General features: G+C 41.9%; 1 protein-coding gene across 1 annotated transcript in view; it reads right to left on the reverse strand.

Moving 5' to 3' along the window:
* DLGAP2 (DLG associated protein 2) overlaps positions 1–16,883 on the reverse strand; it is a 99,736-nt gene that overhangs the window by 51,495 nt on the left and 31,358 nt on the right. The window contains exons 3-4 of the mRNA XM_082758093.1: positions 16,292–16,439; positions 12,501–12,720 (exon numbers count right to left, since the gene is read on the reverse strand). Coding sequence (XP_082614219.1) covers positions 12,501–12,720; positions 16,292–16,439 — 368 coding nt within the window. The remainder of the gene's footprint in view (positions 1–12,500; positions 12,721–16,291; positions 16,440–16,883) is intronic.

The raw sequence follows: 16,883 nt of genomic DNA on the forward strand, positions 1-16,883 counted from the left end.
TCACCTGTATCTCTGGAGTGACAGGGGGATCCCAACAACTATCTGTACTGGAAGCTGAAGTGAGTCTAACTGGGAATGAGTGGCAAAAGCATCCCATTGTGACTGGCCCAGAGGCTCCGTGCATCCTTGGCATAGACTATCTCAAGAGAGGGTACTTCAAGGATCCAAAAGGATACCGGTGGGCTTTTGGCATAGCTGCTTTGAGCACAGAGAAGATTAGGCAGCTGTCTACCCTGCCTGGCCTTTCAGAAGACCCTTCTGTTGTAGGATTGCTGAAGGTTGAAGAACAACAGGTACCAATTGCTACCACAACGGTGCACCGACGGCAATATCGCACCAACCGAGACTCCCTGATTCCCATCCATGAGTTGGTTCACCGACTGGAGAGTCAGGGAGTAATCAGCAAGACTCGCGCACCCTTTAATAGTCCTATATGGCCAGTACGAAAGTCTAATGGCGAGTGGAGGCTAACAGTGGACTATCGAGGCCTGAATGAAGTCACGCCACCACTGAGTGCTGCAGTGCCGGACATGCTAGAACTTCAGTACGAACTAGAGTCAAAGGCAGCCAAGTGGTATGCCACAATTGATATTGCTAATGCATTTTTCTCCATCCCTTTAGCAGCAGCATGCAGGCCGCAGTTTGCTTTCACTTGGAGGGGCATCCAATACACCTGGAATCGGCTGCCCCAGGGGTGGAAACACAGCCCTACCATTTGCCATGGACTGATCCAGTCTGCACTGGAGCGAGGGGGAGCTCCTGAGCACCTTCAGTACATTGACGACATCCTCGTGTGGGGCAACACAGCAGAAGAAGTTTTTGAGAAAGGGAAGAAAATAATCCAAATTCTCCTGAAAGCTGGTTTTGCCATTAAAAAGAGCAAGGTCAAGGGGCCTACACAGGAAATCCAGTTCTTGGGGGTAAAATGGCAGGATGGACGTCGCCATATTCCAATGGATGTGATCAATAAAATAACAGCAATGTCTCCGCCAACTAGCAAAAAGGAAACGCAAGCTTTCCTAGGCCTCGTGGGATTCTGGAGAATGCATGTGCCAGGCTATAGTCAGCTTGTGAGTCCTCTATATCGAGTGACTCAAAAGAGAAACTATTTTGAGTGGGGCCCTGAGCAACAACAGGCATTTGAACAAATCAAACAAGAAATAGCTCGTGCAGTAGCCCTTGGGCCTGTCCGTACTGGACCAGCTGTGCAAAATATACTGTACACTGCAGCTGGGGAGCATGGGCTCACCTGGAGCCTTTGGCAGAAAACCCCAGAAGAAACTCGAGGTCGACCTCTGGGCTTCTGGAGTCGGGGCTATCGAGGATCAGAAGCCAATTACACCCCAACTGAAAAAGAAATACTCACAGCATATGAGGGTGTTCGAGCTGCTTCAGAAGTTGTGGGTACAGAGGCACAGCTCCTCTTGGCACCGCGGCTACCTGTGTTACATTGGATGTTCAAAGAGAAAATTCCCACTACACACCATGCAACTGATGCTACATGGAGTAAGTGGATAGCGTTAATTACACAGCGGGCTCGAATGGGAAAACCCAATCGCCCAGGAATCCTGGAAGAGATTATGGACTGGCCAGAAGGCAGAGATTTCGGAGTGCCAACAGAAGAGGTAACCCGTGCTGAAGAGGCACCACCATACAATGAGTTACCAGAAGACAGAAAGCAGTATGCGTTGTTTACTGACGGATCCTGCCGTGTGATAGGGAGCCATCGGAAATGGAAAGCTGCTGTGTGGAATCCCATACGACGAGTTGTGGAAGCCATGGAAGGGGAAGGTGAGTTGAGTCAGTATGCAGAAGTAAAAGCCATACAACTAGCCCTAGATATCGCCGAAAGAGAAAATTGGCCAGTATTGTATCTTTATACTGACTCATGGATAGTGGCAAATGCTCTGTGGGGGTGGCTGCAGCAATGGAAAGAGAGCAACTGGCAGCGCAGAGGTAAACCTATCTGGGCTGCTACCCTGTGGCAAGATATTGCTGCCCGGGTAGAAAACCTGGATGTTAAAGTACGTCATGTAGATGCCCACATGCCCAAGAGTAGCACTACTGAAGAACATCAGAACAACAAAGAAGTGGATCGAGCTTCAAAAATTGAAGTGGCTCAGGTGGACCTAGACTGGGAACGTAAGGGTGAGCTGTTTGTAGCTCGATGGGCCCATGAAACATCAGGACATCTAGGGAGGGATGCCACTTACAGATGGGCTCGTGATCGAGGGGTGGACTTGACCATTGAGGCCATCACGCAGGTTACCCATGAGTGTGAGACCTGTGCTGCAATCAAGAAAGCCATGAAGGTAAAATCTCCCTGGAATAGGGGGAGATGGCTAGGGTTTCAATATGGTGAGGCCTGGCAAATTGACTATATCGGACCACTCCCAAAAACTCGCCAAGGCAAACGGTACATACTCACCATGGTAGAAGCAACTACTGGGTGGCTGGAAACATACCCTGTAAACCATGCCACAGCCCGAAACACTATCTTGGGCCTGGAAAGACAAGTATTGTGGCGTCATGGTACACCAGAGAGAATTGAGTCTGACAATGGGAGTCATTTCCGAAACAATCTTGTTACCTCCTGGGCAAAGAGGCATGGTATTGAGTGGGTGTACCACATCCCTTATCACCCACAAGCCTCTGGGAAGGCTGAGAGGTACAATGGACTGTTAAAGACTATGTTACGAGCATTAGGTGCTGGGACGTGGAAACAATGGGACACAAATCTACCAGAGGCCACTTGGCTAGTTAACAATAGGGGGTCTGACAGCCGTGCTGGTCCTGCCGAAACAAACCCCCTACACACTGTGAAAGGAGCTAAAGTTCCCGTAGTGCATATAGGAAGGTGGATGGGGAAGGCAGTGTGGGTTGCTCCTGCCTCGGGAAAAGGCAAACCCACTCGTGGGATTGTCTTCGCCCAAGGACCAGGGTATACCTGGTGGGTCATGCAAAAGAATGGGGATATCAAGTGTGTGCCTCAAGGAGATTTGACATTGAGAGAAAACTAATCTATAATCTAAGTTGTATGTTGTAGGAAGATCCTAGGGGGTGGGCAAAAAGTGAGGAGAGAAACATCACTAGGGCAGCTGACCTAAACCAATCAAAGGGATATTCCATACCATGTGGTGTCACACTCAGCAATAAAAGGTGGAAACAGGAAGAAGAGGGGAGGGGTGGGCTCTCGTTGAGAAGATGTTGGTCCTCCTCTCGAACACCGGCTGCGTGCGTTGAGGCCTTGCTTCAAGGACGTGGTCAATCATCGCTCATTTGTGGGAAGTAGAGAGTAATTTCTTTCCTCTGCACTTCCATATAGCTTTCATTTATTTTGTTTGTTTGTTTTCCTCCCTTTTTCCCCTTTTCCCTTTTACTTCCCCTTAGTTAAATTGTTTAGTTCATGGTAGTCTTTATTTAATTATTATAATTATTTCCCTTTAATTAAATTATCCTTATCTCAACCCGTGAGTTGTTCTTTGCTTTACTTCTCCCCCTCCTCATCTAAAGGAGGGGGAGTGAGAGAGCGGTTGTGGGGTTTAGCTGACCAGCACGGTAAAACCACCACAGGTTAAGAAGATCTAAACAGCCACCTTAATGAAGTATCTAATTCTTGAGAAAATTTTTAAAAAATCATGAATTTATAGATCATAAAGCATTTTTCTTTTAGGAACTGAAGAGTGCATTTTTCGGATCTTGAATATATATGGATAGCACTTGAGGATGGAGTAGTATGACCACAGCAGCACTGCAGTAAATCAGCACTGCATTGTCAAAATCAGTGTGCCATAGAATCATAGACCAGTTGAGGATGGAAGAGACCTCTGGAGGTCGTCTGGCCAACCCCTGCTCAAACAGGGAAACCCAGAGCAGGGTGAGCAGGACCACGTCCAGGTGGCCTTTGAAGATCTTCAAAGAGGGAGACTCCACAACCTCTGGGCAACCTGTCCCAGGGTTTGGTCAACCTCAGAGTAAAAAAGGTGTTTCCTAAACATAACACCTAAAAGGTGTTTCTGCGCTGGTGCGGCCTCACCTCGAGTACTGTGTGCAGTTCTGGGCACCACAGTATAACAAGGACATGAAACTGTTGGAGAGTGTCCAGAGGAGGGCTACGAAGATGGTGAAAGGCCTGGAGGGGAAGACATACGAAGAACAGCTGAGGTCACTGGGCCTGTTCAGCCTGGAGAAGAGGAGGCTGAGGGGAGACCTCATCACAGTCTACAACTTCCTCGTAAGGGGGAGTCGAGAGGCAGGACACCTTTTCTCCATTAACACCAGTGACAGGACCCGCGGGAACGGGGTTAAGCTGAGGCAGGGGAAATTTAGGCTTGACGTCAGGAGGGGGTTCTTCACAGAGAGGGTGATTGCACACTGGAACAGGCTCCCCAGGGAAGTGGTCATTGCACCGAGCCTGTTTGAATTTAAGAAGAGATTGGACTGTGCACTTAGTCACATGGTCTGAACTTTTGGGTAGACCTGTGCGGTGTCAAGAGTTGGACTTGATGATCCTTAAGGGTCCCTTCCAACTCAGGATATTCTATGATTCTATGATTCTAATGGTCAAATGGAGCTTCCTGTGTTTCAGTTTGCTTCTATTGGCTCTTGCCCTGTCACTAGACAACACTGGAAGGGGACTGTTTCTACCTTCTTTATACTTTGTCTTCAGATACTAAAATATATTGACAAGATGCCCCCAGAGCTGAACAGTCCCAGTTCTCAGCCTTTCTTTACAGGACAGATGCTCCAGTCCCTTCACCATGTTCATGGCCCTTTGCTGGACTCTATAAAGTGGCTCCATATGTAGCAGCTCCATGACTTCACCATTGCCTATGCTTGCCTATCCTCATGTCTTTGAACCAACCAAGCAAACACACATCTAAAACTATTGTCATTAGTGTTCAGATAGCAACCAGGGAATTGGTCCTTTTGGATTCTGTAGGGGTGACTGTTCAATGAAACAGTATGACCTCCAGATGAATTACTATATTCTCATGCTCTCATGTTTGTAGGTACGTGACTATGCAATCTCTTTAGTGACAATGTACATTTTCTGGCTCAATATCAAACATGCACTATAAAAATTCACCCTGCATAGCCCCTTCAAAAATGGAAAGCTGAAAATAGTTTTAAGCCAGGAGAAAGGAAACCTGCAATTCCTCAGGCATTCTGAGCAACAGTATGAGCTGTAATTGAAAACTCCCTCATGCAATGTGACCTTGTTTGAATTAATTGGTTTTGGAATTAGTGCTCAATAGTTCAGTGAATGTGGAATCCTCTAACATTTACTCATTGCCAAATAGAGTCCTACTGGCTGAGTAAAGTAAAATGCACAAAAGACAATTCCATATTTCTGATCCTTTTCAGTATCATCTCTTCAGTAAGCACAAGTTTAGTAGAGCTACCCAGTGTGAATTGTCTGAAAGGGTGTGCTTATACAACTGATCCAAAAGCTTTGTGTTATGCTACATTTTCTAGAGAAATTAGGTAAGTGCTTGAAATAGAGTGTACTGACAAATTAGGGCCGCTTAGGGCCCTATAGTAACTATATTCCCTGAAATTAGAAGTCCTTAAAATTTCTTTCTGAAAATCCCTGAAGCTGGAGAAGAAGTAATCTTGGACTGATACTTAACATTAGGAGAATAAATTCAGGATTTCTTTATGTGCAATGAGCTAATCCCCATTGTGTTGAAGTCCATAGATAGGTGGAGGTTTTTATTTTTTATTTTGTTATTAAATCACTCATCAAAAAACACTCTTTGTTGTTGCCAAATAACTCGGATTACATGAAAATATGAAATAGTTTTAAGAAACTGATATTGATGCTCCCTTTTATGCATTTACCTTAAAGCTAAAGAACTTAACTTAGGCCACACAGTCAGTTCCTTTTGCTGGAAGAACTACTTCCTACCTGAGTGGAGTACTTCAATTCCTGCATAAAGAATATGCAGGAATATGTACAGTCTCTTCTGTTTAAGCTGTTTTATTTCGCCTATAAAAGCAATATTCACTGAGCAGATATCCCACCTGACAGGAGAGTGTCCTGAGGAGCAGACTAGAGCCACAGTGTCTGTCTCAATAAAATGAAAATGCCACCAGGAGAAAGTGAGCATGTCCCTCACATTTGAATCTACAATGACCTGGGGTTTGGGATGTCCACCTGGATGGCCAGAGGTGTGAATTCTAAATTACTCTCTCAACATGTTCTTCTGCTTTGCTACAGAAGATCTTAACTGCTAGCTCCAATGTCATTCCAACTCAGTACTTCTGCCTTCATGGCAAAACCAAGCAATATCAACAGGAAAAACAGAGTAAACATCCTGAAGTATTCTATGATTTAAAGAGGATATCTTATACAGGACTCTATCTACATATACAGTGTGTAACATAAATAAGGTGACCTTTTCAGGCAAAGTGGAAACAACCAGAGAGTTATTTCCATTTTGATCTTCCACATCTCCTTGTCAGCTATGGTTTCAAAATACAATCCATGCTGTACAAGGGTATTTGAATTCCTTTTCACTGAGACAGGTATTGCAAGTGGGATGAAGTGCTCTGTGGCACTGCTCCCAGCTAGCAGGCTGTTTCTCAACAGGGTTACACAGCCAGCACCCACTCTGCACCCAGCTGGTGATCCAGCTCTGCTACCACAGGTAGCTTGTGCCCCTGCCTTCAGCATCCTGCTGCACTAGCCAGACATTACCTTCCATGCTGACAGAGAAATGCATAATACATCCAGATATACCTGCACAGCAGGGAACTGAGCTGGTATTGCCTGGAAATGCAACCCAGATTTTATGCGCTCCTGAAAAGTGAAGCATTGCTTGCAAGAGCAAGATGTAAGGCGGTAGTAGTTAGGATGACTACTGCACTTTGTGACTTCTCATTCAGGAAATTACATGTTGTCTGTGATGGAGGGACGAGGTGGGAGGCAGACGCAGCTGGAGCTGTATTTTCTCAGCTGTGCATCTGGCAGCTGCAACTGGATACAGTTTAGAGACAGAAAGGATACTCCATCATTCAGGGCTTTTAACATGGAAGTATTTTTTACTGGGTTCATTATCTCTTTACAAAATGAAACAGGATGGATAGAAACGTCCTAACCAAAGAGAAATACGATGAGACTTAGCAGGGGGTCACAATGAGACTGGTCCAACTTCCAGCATGCCCACAATGCTGGCTGCCTTCATTGTATTGGCACTTGTCTCATTCATTTACACCTCAGACAACAGGTAGTTAGTGCCCTATACCTTGTCACATAGTCTTCATCAGAGATGGAAAGCCTGGTTCCACACATAACTCAACTATATGGGTCTGTGCAAAAGTTATGTGTTCATTAGAACCATGGATATTACAGATGAACCACCTGACTTTCTCTGTAAAGTTGTATGCACTTAAGAAGAGCTACTGGTAAACCTTTTTCCATCTATTAGTAAGCCCTCTTAGCAGAGTCCATTAGCAATGTCCCACATAATGTTCATTATGGTTGCAACCTTCCTACCTTTTGCTAGCTGTACATGCATTTAAGGAGATTTTAAGAAAATGTGTGATATAAATACATATTTTAGTTTTATAATTGAATTCGTAGATCTAATGTTAACATTTTTATTTTAGATTTACATTTTTAGTTACATTAATTATTTTTTAGCTAAGCCTGCATATTATGACTGGATTGCTTTACAACATTGATAAGACGCAGTCATGACCTATATTACTAAAATTTCAAGGAATAATTAAATTGCAATGCCTGTTAATTTTCTAAGAAATTGCTTTAGTTTCTTTGCCAAGAAGAGTTTGTAACATCAGAAGCTGAAAAGGAATTAATGCAATGCAATTTTCCTAAGAATTCAAAAGCTGAATTGGAATTGAAGGCTGATGCAAAACTTTGACCTTTTTTGACATTTACTTGAAGGAAGTCCGTATAAATGTTAAATATCTGCCAATACCATTTTCATATTTGAGACAACTGCTTCTTTTACAATTTTCAGAGAGGGGTGAAGAAGTAAGAATTTTGAATTATAGTAATAATAGGAAATGAAGCATCTCCTTCTGATGCTACAAGAGCTGAAGAGAGAAATATTGAAGAGTTTACCCCTAGGGTTTTATAAACAAGAACTTACTTGGCAACTGACATTTTCAATTAATAGTGAATCACATAACCCTTACTCTTCTTGTAAATCAGTTAAATATTTCTAATTCAAATATTTATCTTATATAAAGCTAAGGACAGTGGCAGAGAGATAATAATTTGAATACAAAACCACACTCAGATATACAGTCCAGGCTTTGAAAAACAGTTTTGGCTTGGGAATACATCTCAAATCCTTTTTTTTTTTTAAATAAATAAATCTTTTTTTTTCTCCTCAGTGCCAATATCACCTCACCACATCAAAGAAGAAAGATTACATATTTGGGCAAGAAAATATATCTGATAAATCATTCCTGAGATGAGACAGAAGCCATGAGTGAAATAAAGGTTAGAGTTTTCAAAACCTCATTATTTAGCCAGCAGACTGCAAATCAATGCAAAACATTTTTTGTAAGTATGAAAACACTGGGATGCAAACACATTTATTGCCTAATCTACTTATTTTCCCAAACATATTCTATTATTTGGTTTTGTTACTCCAGAGAAAATAATTTTCTGTCAGATGAGAATTTGGGGTTCATCTAGCATATAAACTCAAGACAGCTTAGGTGAAAACCAATTAACTTGGTAGCCAAAAAAATCTGAAAGTGTTCCAATTCAGTACCTGGAGTCAGATACCAAAACAGATATTTAGTACTGTCCCTTGCCTTAGAAGGTCTCTACATGATAATCACACAGTACCATATGACAAAGATGAAACATTAATCTCTGAGGGGGCAGTAAAATCTCATTTTATATCATGACAGCATTTCTATTAAGCAAGGGATAGAAACATCCTTAAAAGTTTGTCACAGCAATCCACAGCTCCTGATTTTAGGCAAAGTTATATGCAGGAATTAAAATACTATCTTTATCCTAAAGATAAAATATTTTATACTACTTATGGAATAGTTATGGAAAACTTCTGTTATTCAGCCTGGGTTTAATTCCTTTTTTAAGATCCCCTGGTCTGTTATACAGCACGTGTGCCAAGCAAATAATTTAAAAAACATTTTTACATGATACATTTTGAGCTATGTTTTTACCTTCTGTAGATGGACAGCTTGCACTGCAATGTATGTGGCAAGGACAGTACCATAATTAGGAACTGATACTAAGATATTTGGTAACATACATAAAAGTAAGTTTGGATCACTTAGCAAGGAATATGTATTATATGTATTTGTTAATAGATTTCATTTTAGGTATTTCACTGCTATCTGTACAATCTTTTATCTACCAGTACTTTAATTCTAAGTTCTCTATCATATTGATATTCTAAAATGAATAAAGATATCATATTTGCTAAGCAACTAAAGGAAAGCTGCTACAAGAATGTTAAAAGATCCTAAAAATGACTGGTAAAACAATGAATGCTGATGGTTATTGATGAGTATATAATATATATACAGAATCACAGAATGACAGAATTACAGAATCACAGAATCACAGAACTGTAGGGGTTGGAAGGGACCTCGAAAGATCATCGGCTCCAACCCCCCTGCCAAAGCAGGTTCCTCAGAGCAGGCTGCCCAGGCAGGCATCCAGACAGGCCTTGAATATCTCCAGAGAAGGAAACTCCACAACCTCCCTAGGCAGCCTGTTCCAATGCTCCATCACCCTCACCGTGAAGAAGTTCTTTTGCATGTCAGTGCGGAACTTCCTGTGCTCTAACTTGCAGCCATTGCCCCTTGTCCTATCCCCACAAACCACTGAGAAGAGGTTGGCTACATCCTGCTGTCCCCTACCCCTCAGATATTTATATACACTGAGGAGATCCCCTCTCAGTCTTCTCTTCTCCAGGCTGAACAGACCCAGGTCTCTCAGCCTTTCTTCATAGGGAAGATGCTCCAGGCCCCGTACCATCTTTGTGGCCCTCCGCTGGACTCTTTCCAGGAGATCCCTGTCTTTCTTGTACCGGGGAGCCCAGAACTGGACACAGGACTCCAGGTGAGGCCTGACCAGGGCAGAGCAGAGGGGGAGGATCACCTCCCTTGACCTGCTGGCTACTCTCCTTTTAATGCACGCCAGGATCCCATTAGCCATCTTGGCCACGAGGGCACAGTGCTGGCTCATGGTCAACCTGTCGTCCACCAGGACCCCCAGGTCCTTCTCCTCAGAGCTCCTCTCCAGCAGGTCATCCCCCAGCCTGTACTGATACTTCGGGTTGTTCCTTCCCAGGTGCAGGACTCTACACTTGCTCTTATTAAATCTCATTTGGTTTCTTCCCGTCCATCTCTCTAACTGGTCCAGGTCTCGCTGAATGGCAGCACAGCCTTCTGGCATGTCAGTCACTCCTCCCAGCTTTGTGTCATTGGAGTACTTGCTGAGGGCAGACACTATTCCCTCATCAAGGTTGTCAATGAAGATGTTGAACAAGACCAGACCCAGCACCGACCCCTGGGGAACACCGCTAGTCACAGGCCTCCAGCCAGACTCTGCTTCTTCGATCACCACCCTCTGAGCTGAGCCAGTCAGCCAGTTCTCAACCCGCCTTGATGTCCTCTCATCTATCCCACACCTTCTTCTCTTCCAATTGCTTGGAGATAGCATCCAGAACAAGCTGCTCCAATACCTTTCCAGGGACAGAGATGAGACTGACTGGCCTGTAGTTTCCCAGATCCTCCTTCCTGCCCTTCTTAAAGACCGGAGTGACATTGGCTATCCTCCAGTCTTCAGGCACCTCACCTGTTCTCCAAGACCTTTCAAAGAGAGAGGTTCGGCAATCATATCTGCCACCTCCCTTAGCACACGTGGATGCATCCCATTGGGACCCATGGATTTGTGTGCGTTGAGCCCACTCAGATGCTCCCAAACCACTCCCAAATCCACCAGGGGGGAGCCCTCCATTTCCCAGACCCTTTGTCCTGTTGCCAGGGGCAAGGAGTCCCGGGGGAGTGTTCTTGAAGCAAAGACTGAAGCAAAGAAAGCATTCAGTATCTCTGCCTTCTCAGTGTCTCCCGTGACCAGAACACCCCCCTCATTCAGCAAGGGACCCACATTATCCCTAGTCTTCCTCTTGCTGTTTATGTACTTGAAAAAAACCTTCTTATTATCCTTTATCTCTTTTGCAAGCCTCATCTCTAAGTGGGCTTTAGCCTTCCTCGTCGCATCCCTGCATGCCCTGACAACACATCTATAATTCTCCCAAGAGGACAGGCCCTTTTTCCACATTTCATAGACCTTTCTCTTCCTTTTGATCTTATTGATGAGCTCCTTGCTCATCCACGCGGGTTTCCTGTCCCCCTTCCCTGATTTCGTATTCTTCGGGATGCACTGATCCTGAGCATGGAAGAAGTGCTGCTTAAACGTAGCCCAGCTCTCACAAGCACCCTTGCCTTCTAGCAGCCTATCCCGTGAGATACTCCCAAGCAGGTCCTGGAAGAGGTCGAAGTTGGCTCTTCGAAAGTCCAGGGTAGCAATCCTGCTTTTAGCCTTACTTCCTTTGCCTAGTTCCATCTCATGGTCGCTGCATCCCAAGCTGCCCCCAACCTTCACATCCCTAACAAAGCCATCCCTGTTGGTAAGAACGAGGTCCAGGAGAACCACCCGCCTCATTGGCTCCTCCACCACCTGCGTCAGAAAATTGTCCTCAACGCATTGTAGGAAGCATTTGGACTGCTCGTGTCTGGCTGAGTTGCTTACCCAGCAGATGTCTGGGTAATTGAAATCCCCCATGAGGACCAGCACTTGTTGTCATGAGTCTACTAGCAGCTACTCATAGAAGGTCTCATTGACTTCCTCCTCCTGATCTGGAGACCTGTAGTAGACACAGACCACTGTGTCTCCCATACCAGCCCACCATTCTTACCCTCAAGCTCTCTACTTGAACTTCACCCTCACTATGTCCTTTAACTTCACTATATACTTAATAGCAAAAGCATGAAGATTGCCAGTGTTCATGATTCAGTATATTGATACAACTGGTTATGCCTTTTCTAAAGTAAGCAATTAATTTCTTGTTAAGTTAATTGCCTTAAAGTGTTCAGACCAAATATTTACAATATACTTTCATTTTCTTTTGGTACTTTAAGAACCTAAATTAAAGTCCTTGCAATTGATCCCACTTAGATTTGTTGATAGATATCAATACCTAAATTATACTATTTGTGATTGAAAACCTGAATGCAGAGGAAAGAGAGGTCAAATTATGGCTATGCTGAAATCCATCTCTATTATATTATGTATACCGTATTCTCCTCAGAAGGAGCTGTAGCCACAACGTATTCTTAGTATTAAAAACCTAAGAATACTTTTATCAGATATTATCACTGCACAGGAAATTGTTTCCAGTGTCAAACATCCTTTTACAAAACAAGACTACACATTGTCACATGCAGAACAGTGGAAGGATCAGTGTAGATTTGCTTACCTGTGGTTGACCTGATTGTTGAGGTGATGTTGGAAGATGCCATCGCAGGTATACATTCATCATCTTGGGAATAGCCTGCCTGAATGGCACGCAAGTAACTGTGGCTTCTTGTTCGGAAACATCCAGGGAGGTCAAGGGCATCCATTGCCTGAGCTTCAACTTCACTAAACACTGATTCACACACCGATTCAAATTGCCCATTAACCTCTGCTTCACTCATCTGAATAAACAACAACAATGCATTTGATTTTTGACTTGCTTTTTTTTGTGATCATCACGGCCTCAACATCTCAAATGGACACCTGTACATTGATGAAGAACTGTTTTAGCAAATAGTTAAAATTTAGTAATCCCTTCTGATCACATTCACATTTTTTTTTTAAACTTACATCAGCTGTTTTTATGTATATAGTAAGTACATTACACATGCCATATAATTAATTGTACAATTAATATTTTTGGCCTATTCAGAAGATTATAAATACATGATTTAGTGGTAGCCAACCAATCTGAGGTCACTATGTGCAGAAATACATGTTCTGCCTGCACCAGAGAACATAAATTATTTACACTAATATTAGTCCCCAAAAGGTGAGGGTGGATTGCTTGGGCTCCTCACTAATCAACAAGGTTAGGACTTGTGTGGACATTCAACCTGTGCAGCTGTTTGTTTTCTTCATCTCATTACAAAAGAGCTCAGGGAAGTATCTCATACTTGGCCCTGAGAGTTCAAAGGAGGTGATGCTTCTGAAAGGTTTGAGAGGTATTGCATCTAAAGTTGTGCTCAGTGAAGCAAGTGAAAGAATAACTATTCTTTGAAATAGTGTGAAAAGTGGCCAGATGAGAAAGTAACACTTGGACCACCTTCAGATGAGAAGTGTCCTACACTAAACCTTTATTTCTTGGTTAACTGTGAGCCATTCTACTACTGTGTAAAAAATGAGGTTCCGCCACTACTTCTGCCTTTCCTTCAGCAGCATTATTTTAAGTCTGACACTTCCACCACCATGTTTGCTGCCTGTCAGAGCACACTAGATGTGCTGTGACACCACCTACCAGGTTGTCCCTTTGGGAGGTTTCAGCACCACTCTCCAGCTCCTCTCAGGGCTTGGACAGAAGCCAATGTCTACCTGCTGACCCTGCAGGTTGGGCGTGAGACAAAACTGTACATTTTGAAGAAGCTTTTGTGATTAAGAGTGTTTAGACAGGCTGGCTTGGATTAGGGAATGTCTTTGCAGGAAACTGAATTGCAGTTGTGAAATGAGTGCCTAAATTCTACCTAGACCATTTTTAACAGGTCAGTCCTGACTATCTGTAACAAACATAATTCAAAATTATCTTTATCCAAAACCAGATAGGAAGCATTTAAACACTGGACAGACAAATACATGACCTCCTGATAACTGCTCCTGATAAAAATTCTTTAAAAAGAGAGTGCCAGAAATCAGGATCAGTGTAAATACCAAGTGAAATTAGTAGTGCCACTAAACAGCGCATCCAATTGATTTTACTTTTCCTATATGGGTGCTAAGTGCATTTTTCATTATTACTGTTCCTAGCACATTATTCATTATGTAAATAGAGTTAGTGCAAATGTTTCAAATGTTTTAGGATTTTGATTAAGTAAATGGAAATTTCATACAGAACTTCTGATGATAATGAATAACTGATATTTTAATTTCATGTAAGACACTTTGGCTACTAAATCTTCTCAGAAAGGAATTACATTACTCTTCATAAAATTTGCTTCTAATAAAGTTAAATAGATTAATGCAATCTCAAAAATATTTAAAAAGAAATCTTACTCAGAAATAGTTTGCATATATCATTGATCAGGAAATTTATGGTAATGTAGTCCATAAATACAGTAAGTCCTAACCACTTCTTTCAAACTAAGGTCACTGACAGTAGAAAAATAAAAGTTTTAGAACTTAAATTAGAAATATAAACTATGGAATCCAGCATCTTTCTTGACTGGATCTTTGGTAAAGAGTGAAAAAAAAAGCATCTCATGAAAAAAAGACATTAAAAATATCAAAAATCATACAAACCAGTATTATGTAGATGGGACAGGAAGGTGATGGTATCATAGAAAAATAACAGGAGACAGCAAAGGTTCAGAATGTATTATTTTAATACATTTACTTCATATAGTATCTACCAAATGCAGTTATTACTGATCTGGAAACAACTGGAAAGTGAGGTAGAAAGTATGTGGTTGAAATGAAATTATGTGGATTATTGAAGACTGAAAGTAAGGAATTATATCCAGCAGGACTTAATTAATCTGGCCAATTGAGCAATCTAACTGCAAATGAACTCTATTGTGGACATCTTTGCAGGTAATGTGCATTGGAATGAAGAATTTGAACCACTGCTGAAACCAGTTGGTCATTAAGGATAGCTCAGTGAACATTTCCATGCATAGAGATGGTCAAAAAGGCAGAAGGTGTTAGACTAGTTCTATATTATAGCATTATCTTTGACAGCCAACAGCACTTGCTTTGAATGCTTTGTATGCAGGATCTATTTCTTTACAAATGTTCTCAAAAACACAGTAATGAAAATGGAAAATAAGCAAGCCAGCGTAATGAAAACCAAGGCACGAAAATGCTGGGGACAGATTTCACAAGGAAGCTTATGAAAAATAATAAAAGCTTTGGAAAATGACTGTCTGTTTCTAATTCTGATGTGTGCTATACAAGATTATAGTTAGATTTGTCCCACAAAAATAAAGGAACTTGACTGAGGGGCATTTGTCAGGCAAGTAGTATGCCTGACAAATGCTCTACAGTCAGTGAAGACCGACAAGCACTTCCAGAGGGCTCTCAGCTCACTTAGGGTGTGCATCGTCCTGGAAGAAACTCTTTCACTCCATTAACTACAGAGGAAGTGCTAGTTGTTGCCTCAGTTAAAAGCCTCAAGTTAGATGAGCTGAATCCAGGCCTGAATAGCCACGCAGTACAAATTGAATGTAAATGAATACAAAATGCTTAAGAAGATTTTTTTTTTAAATCATAAGCATTGCATATATTAGCTACTATATCCTTAGGTGCCCCACTGAATGCTCAAAGGAAAATAAAGTACACGTCTGAGAAGAGAGGAGGGTCCTGATGTCATGAAGCAACACAGGGAAAAAGTGTTATGACAAATGAACATTAGAAATGTTGGAAATTTTGTGTAAAGTCCTCTGTTAAACAGAATATACACATACTTCATAAGGCTGTTTGTTCTTCAGGCCTGATTCAACATGACTTAGTACTAAATAACAAATATAAAACCCGCAGGATGTAAAAATGGCTCTTTTAAGATGTTCCTGTACACAGAATAGTTGATGGGACTCATTCTTTCACTCGAGAAGAGTGAAGGGATTGATTTCAGAGATATCTTAAGCTTGCAACCCACATTTTCTGAATAAGAATACATCTTTCCAGAGGATAACTATTGTAGAGTTTGCTACCCTGTGCTTGATCTGAACCTTCTTAATGTTTAAATATTTAATATAGACTGAAAATAAAAATACCAGTACTTACATTTTTTTTCTGGAAATAAAAAAAAAAAAGAAAAATATTGTCTGTTACGGTGTCCCTGTGCTTCTAGCATTCAATATTTTTCTTTAAATTGTGAACAAAGGTAAAATTCTTTAGAACTGAATTACTTTGACAATTCACATCCTCAGTTTGATATTAGTTAAAATGAACAAACAAACAAACAAACAAATCCCATCCACTTGTAACAACACTTGCATCTGTGATTAACCCATAAGAAAAGTTGTAACAAGAATTTCCCACCTGACTAACACAGCTGGCCTGACTGAGTGTGCTCACTGCTCTCATATAGCTCTGATTCCTTGAGCGAAACTTTGGGGAATTGTAGTTTGCAGAGGGATCCAGGTTGTGACCCCCAGGCACGTCACTTGCAGTTTGAAGGTAGCTCTGACTACAAAGGAAAGAGGAAGAAAAAAGGAAAGGGTGTAAAACTATAGATGGAATCAATTAGGACACTAAAGACAGTAATTCGCTGAGACTCACAAATCCATTCCCCAGGGTCAAAAATCTTTCTCGGTATAGAACAGCATAGATCTCATGTAGTCAAGCGCCTTAACACAAGCAGAGAATCTGTTTGCAGTTCTCCCACCTGGATGCTATGAAATTTTAAATACCTTTACCGTGATTATTAATGTTGAACTTTCCCAAAAGAGAATGTCTAGGTCAACAGGAACAAGAGGCAGAGCTAAAGCATAAACCAAAGTAAGCCAAAATGTCTCTTCATAGATAAAATCTGTTACTTGTCATCTGTTCTTCATCAAGGTGTTAGGCATCAAGAGACCTTTTATTTTCAAAGGATTGATATATTTTAGCAAAAGATCAAAATACTGTGTTC

This window comes from Aythya marila (assembly GCF_965140915.1).
Source record: "Aythya marila genome assembly, chromosome: 3".
NCBI lineage: Eukaryota > Metazoa > Chordata > Aves > Anseriformes > Anatidae > Aythya > Aythya marila.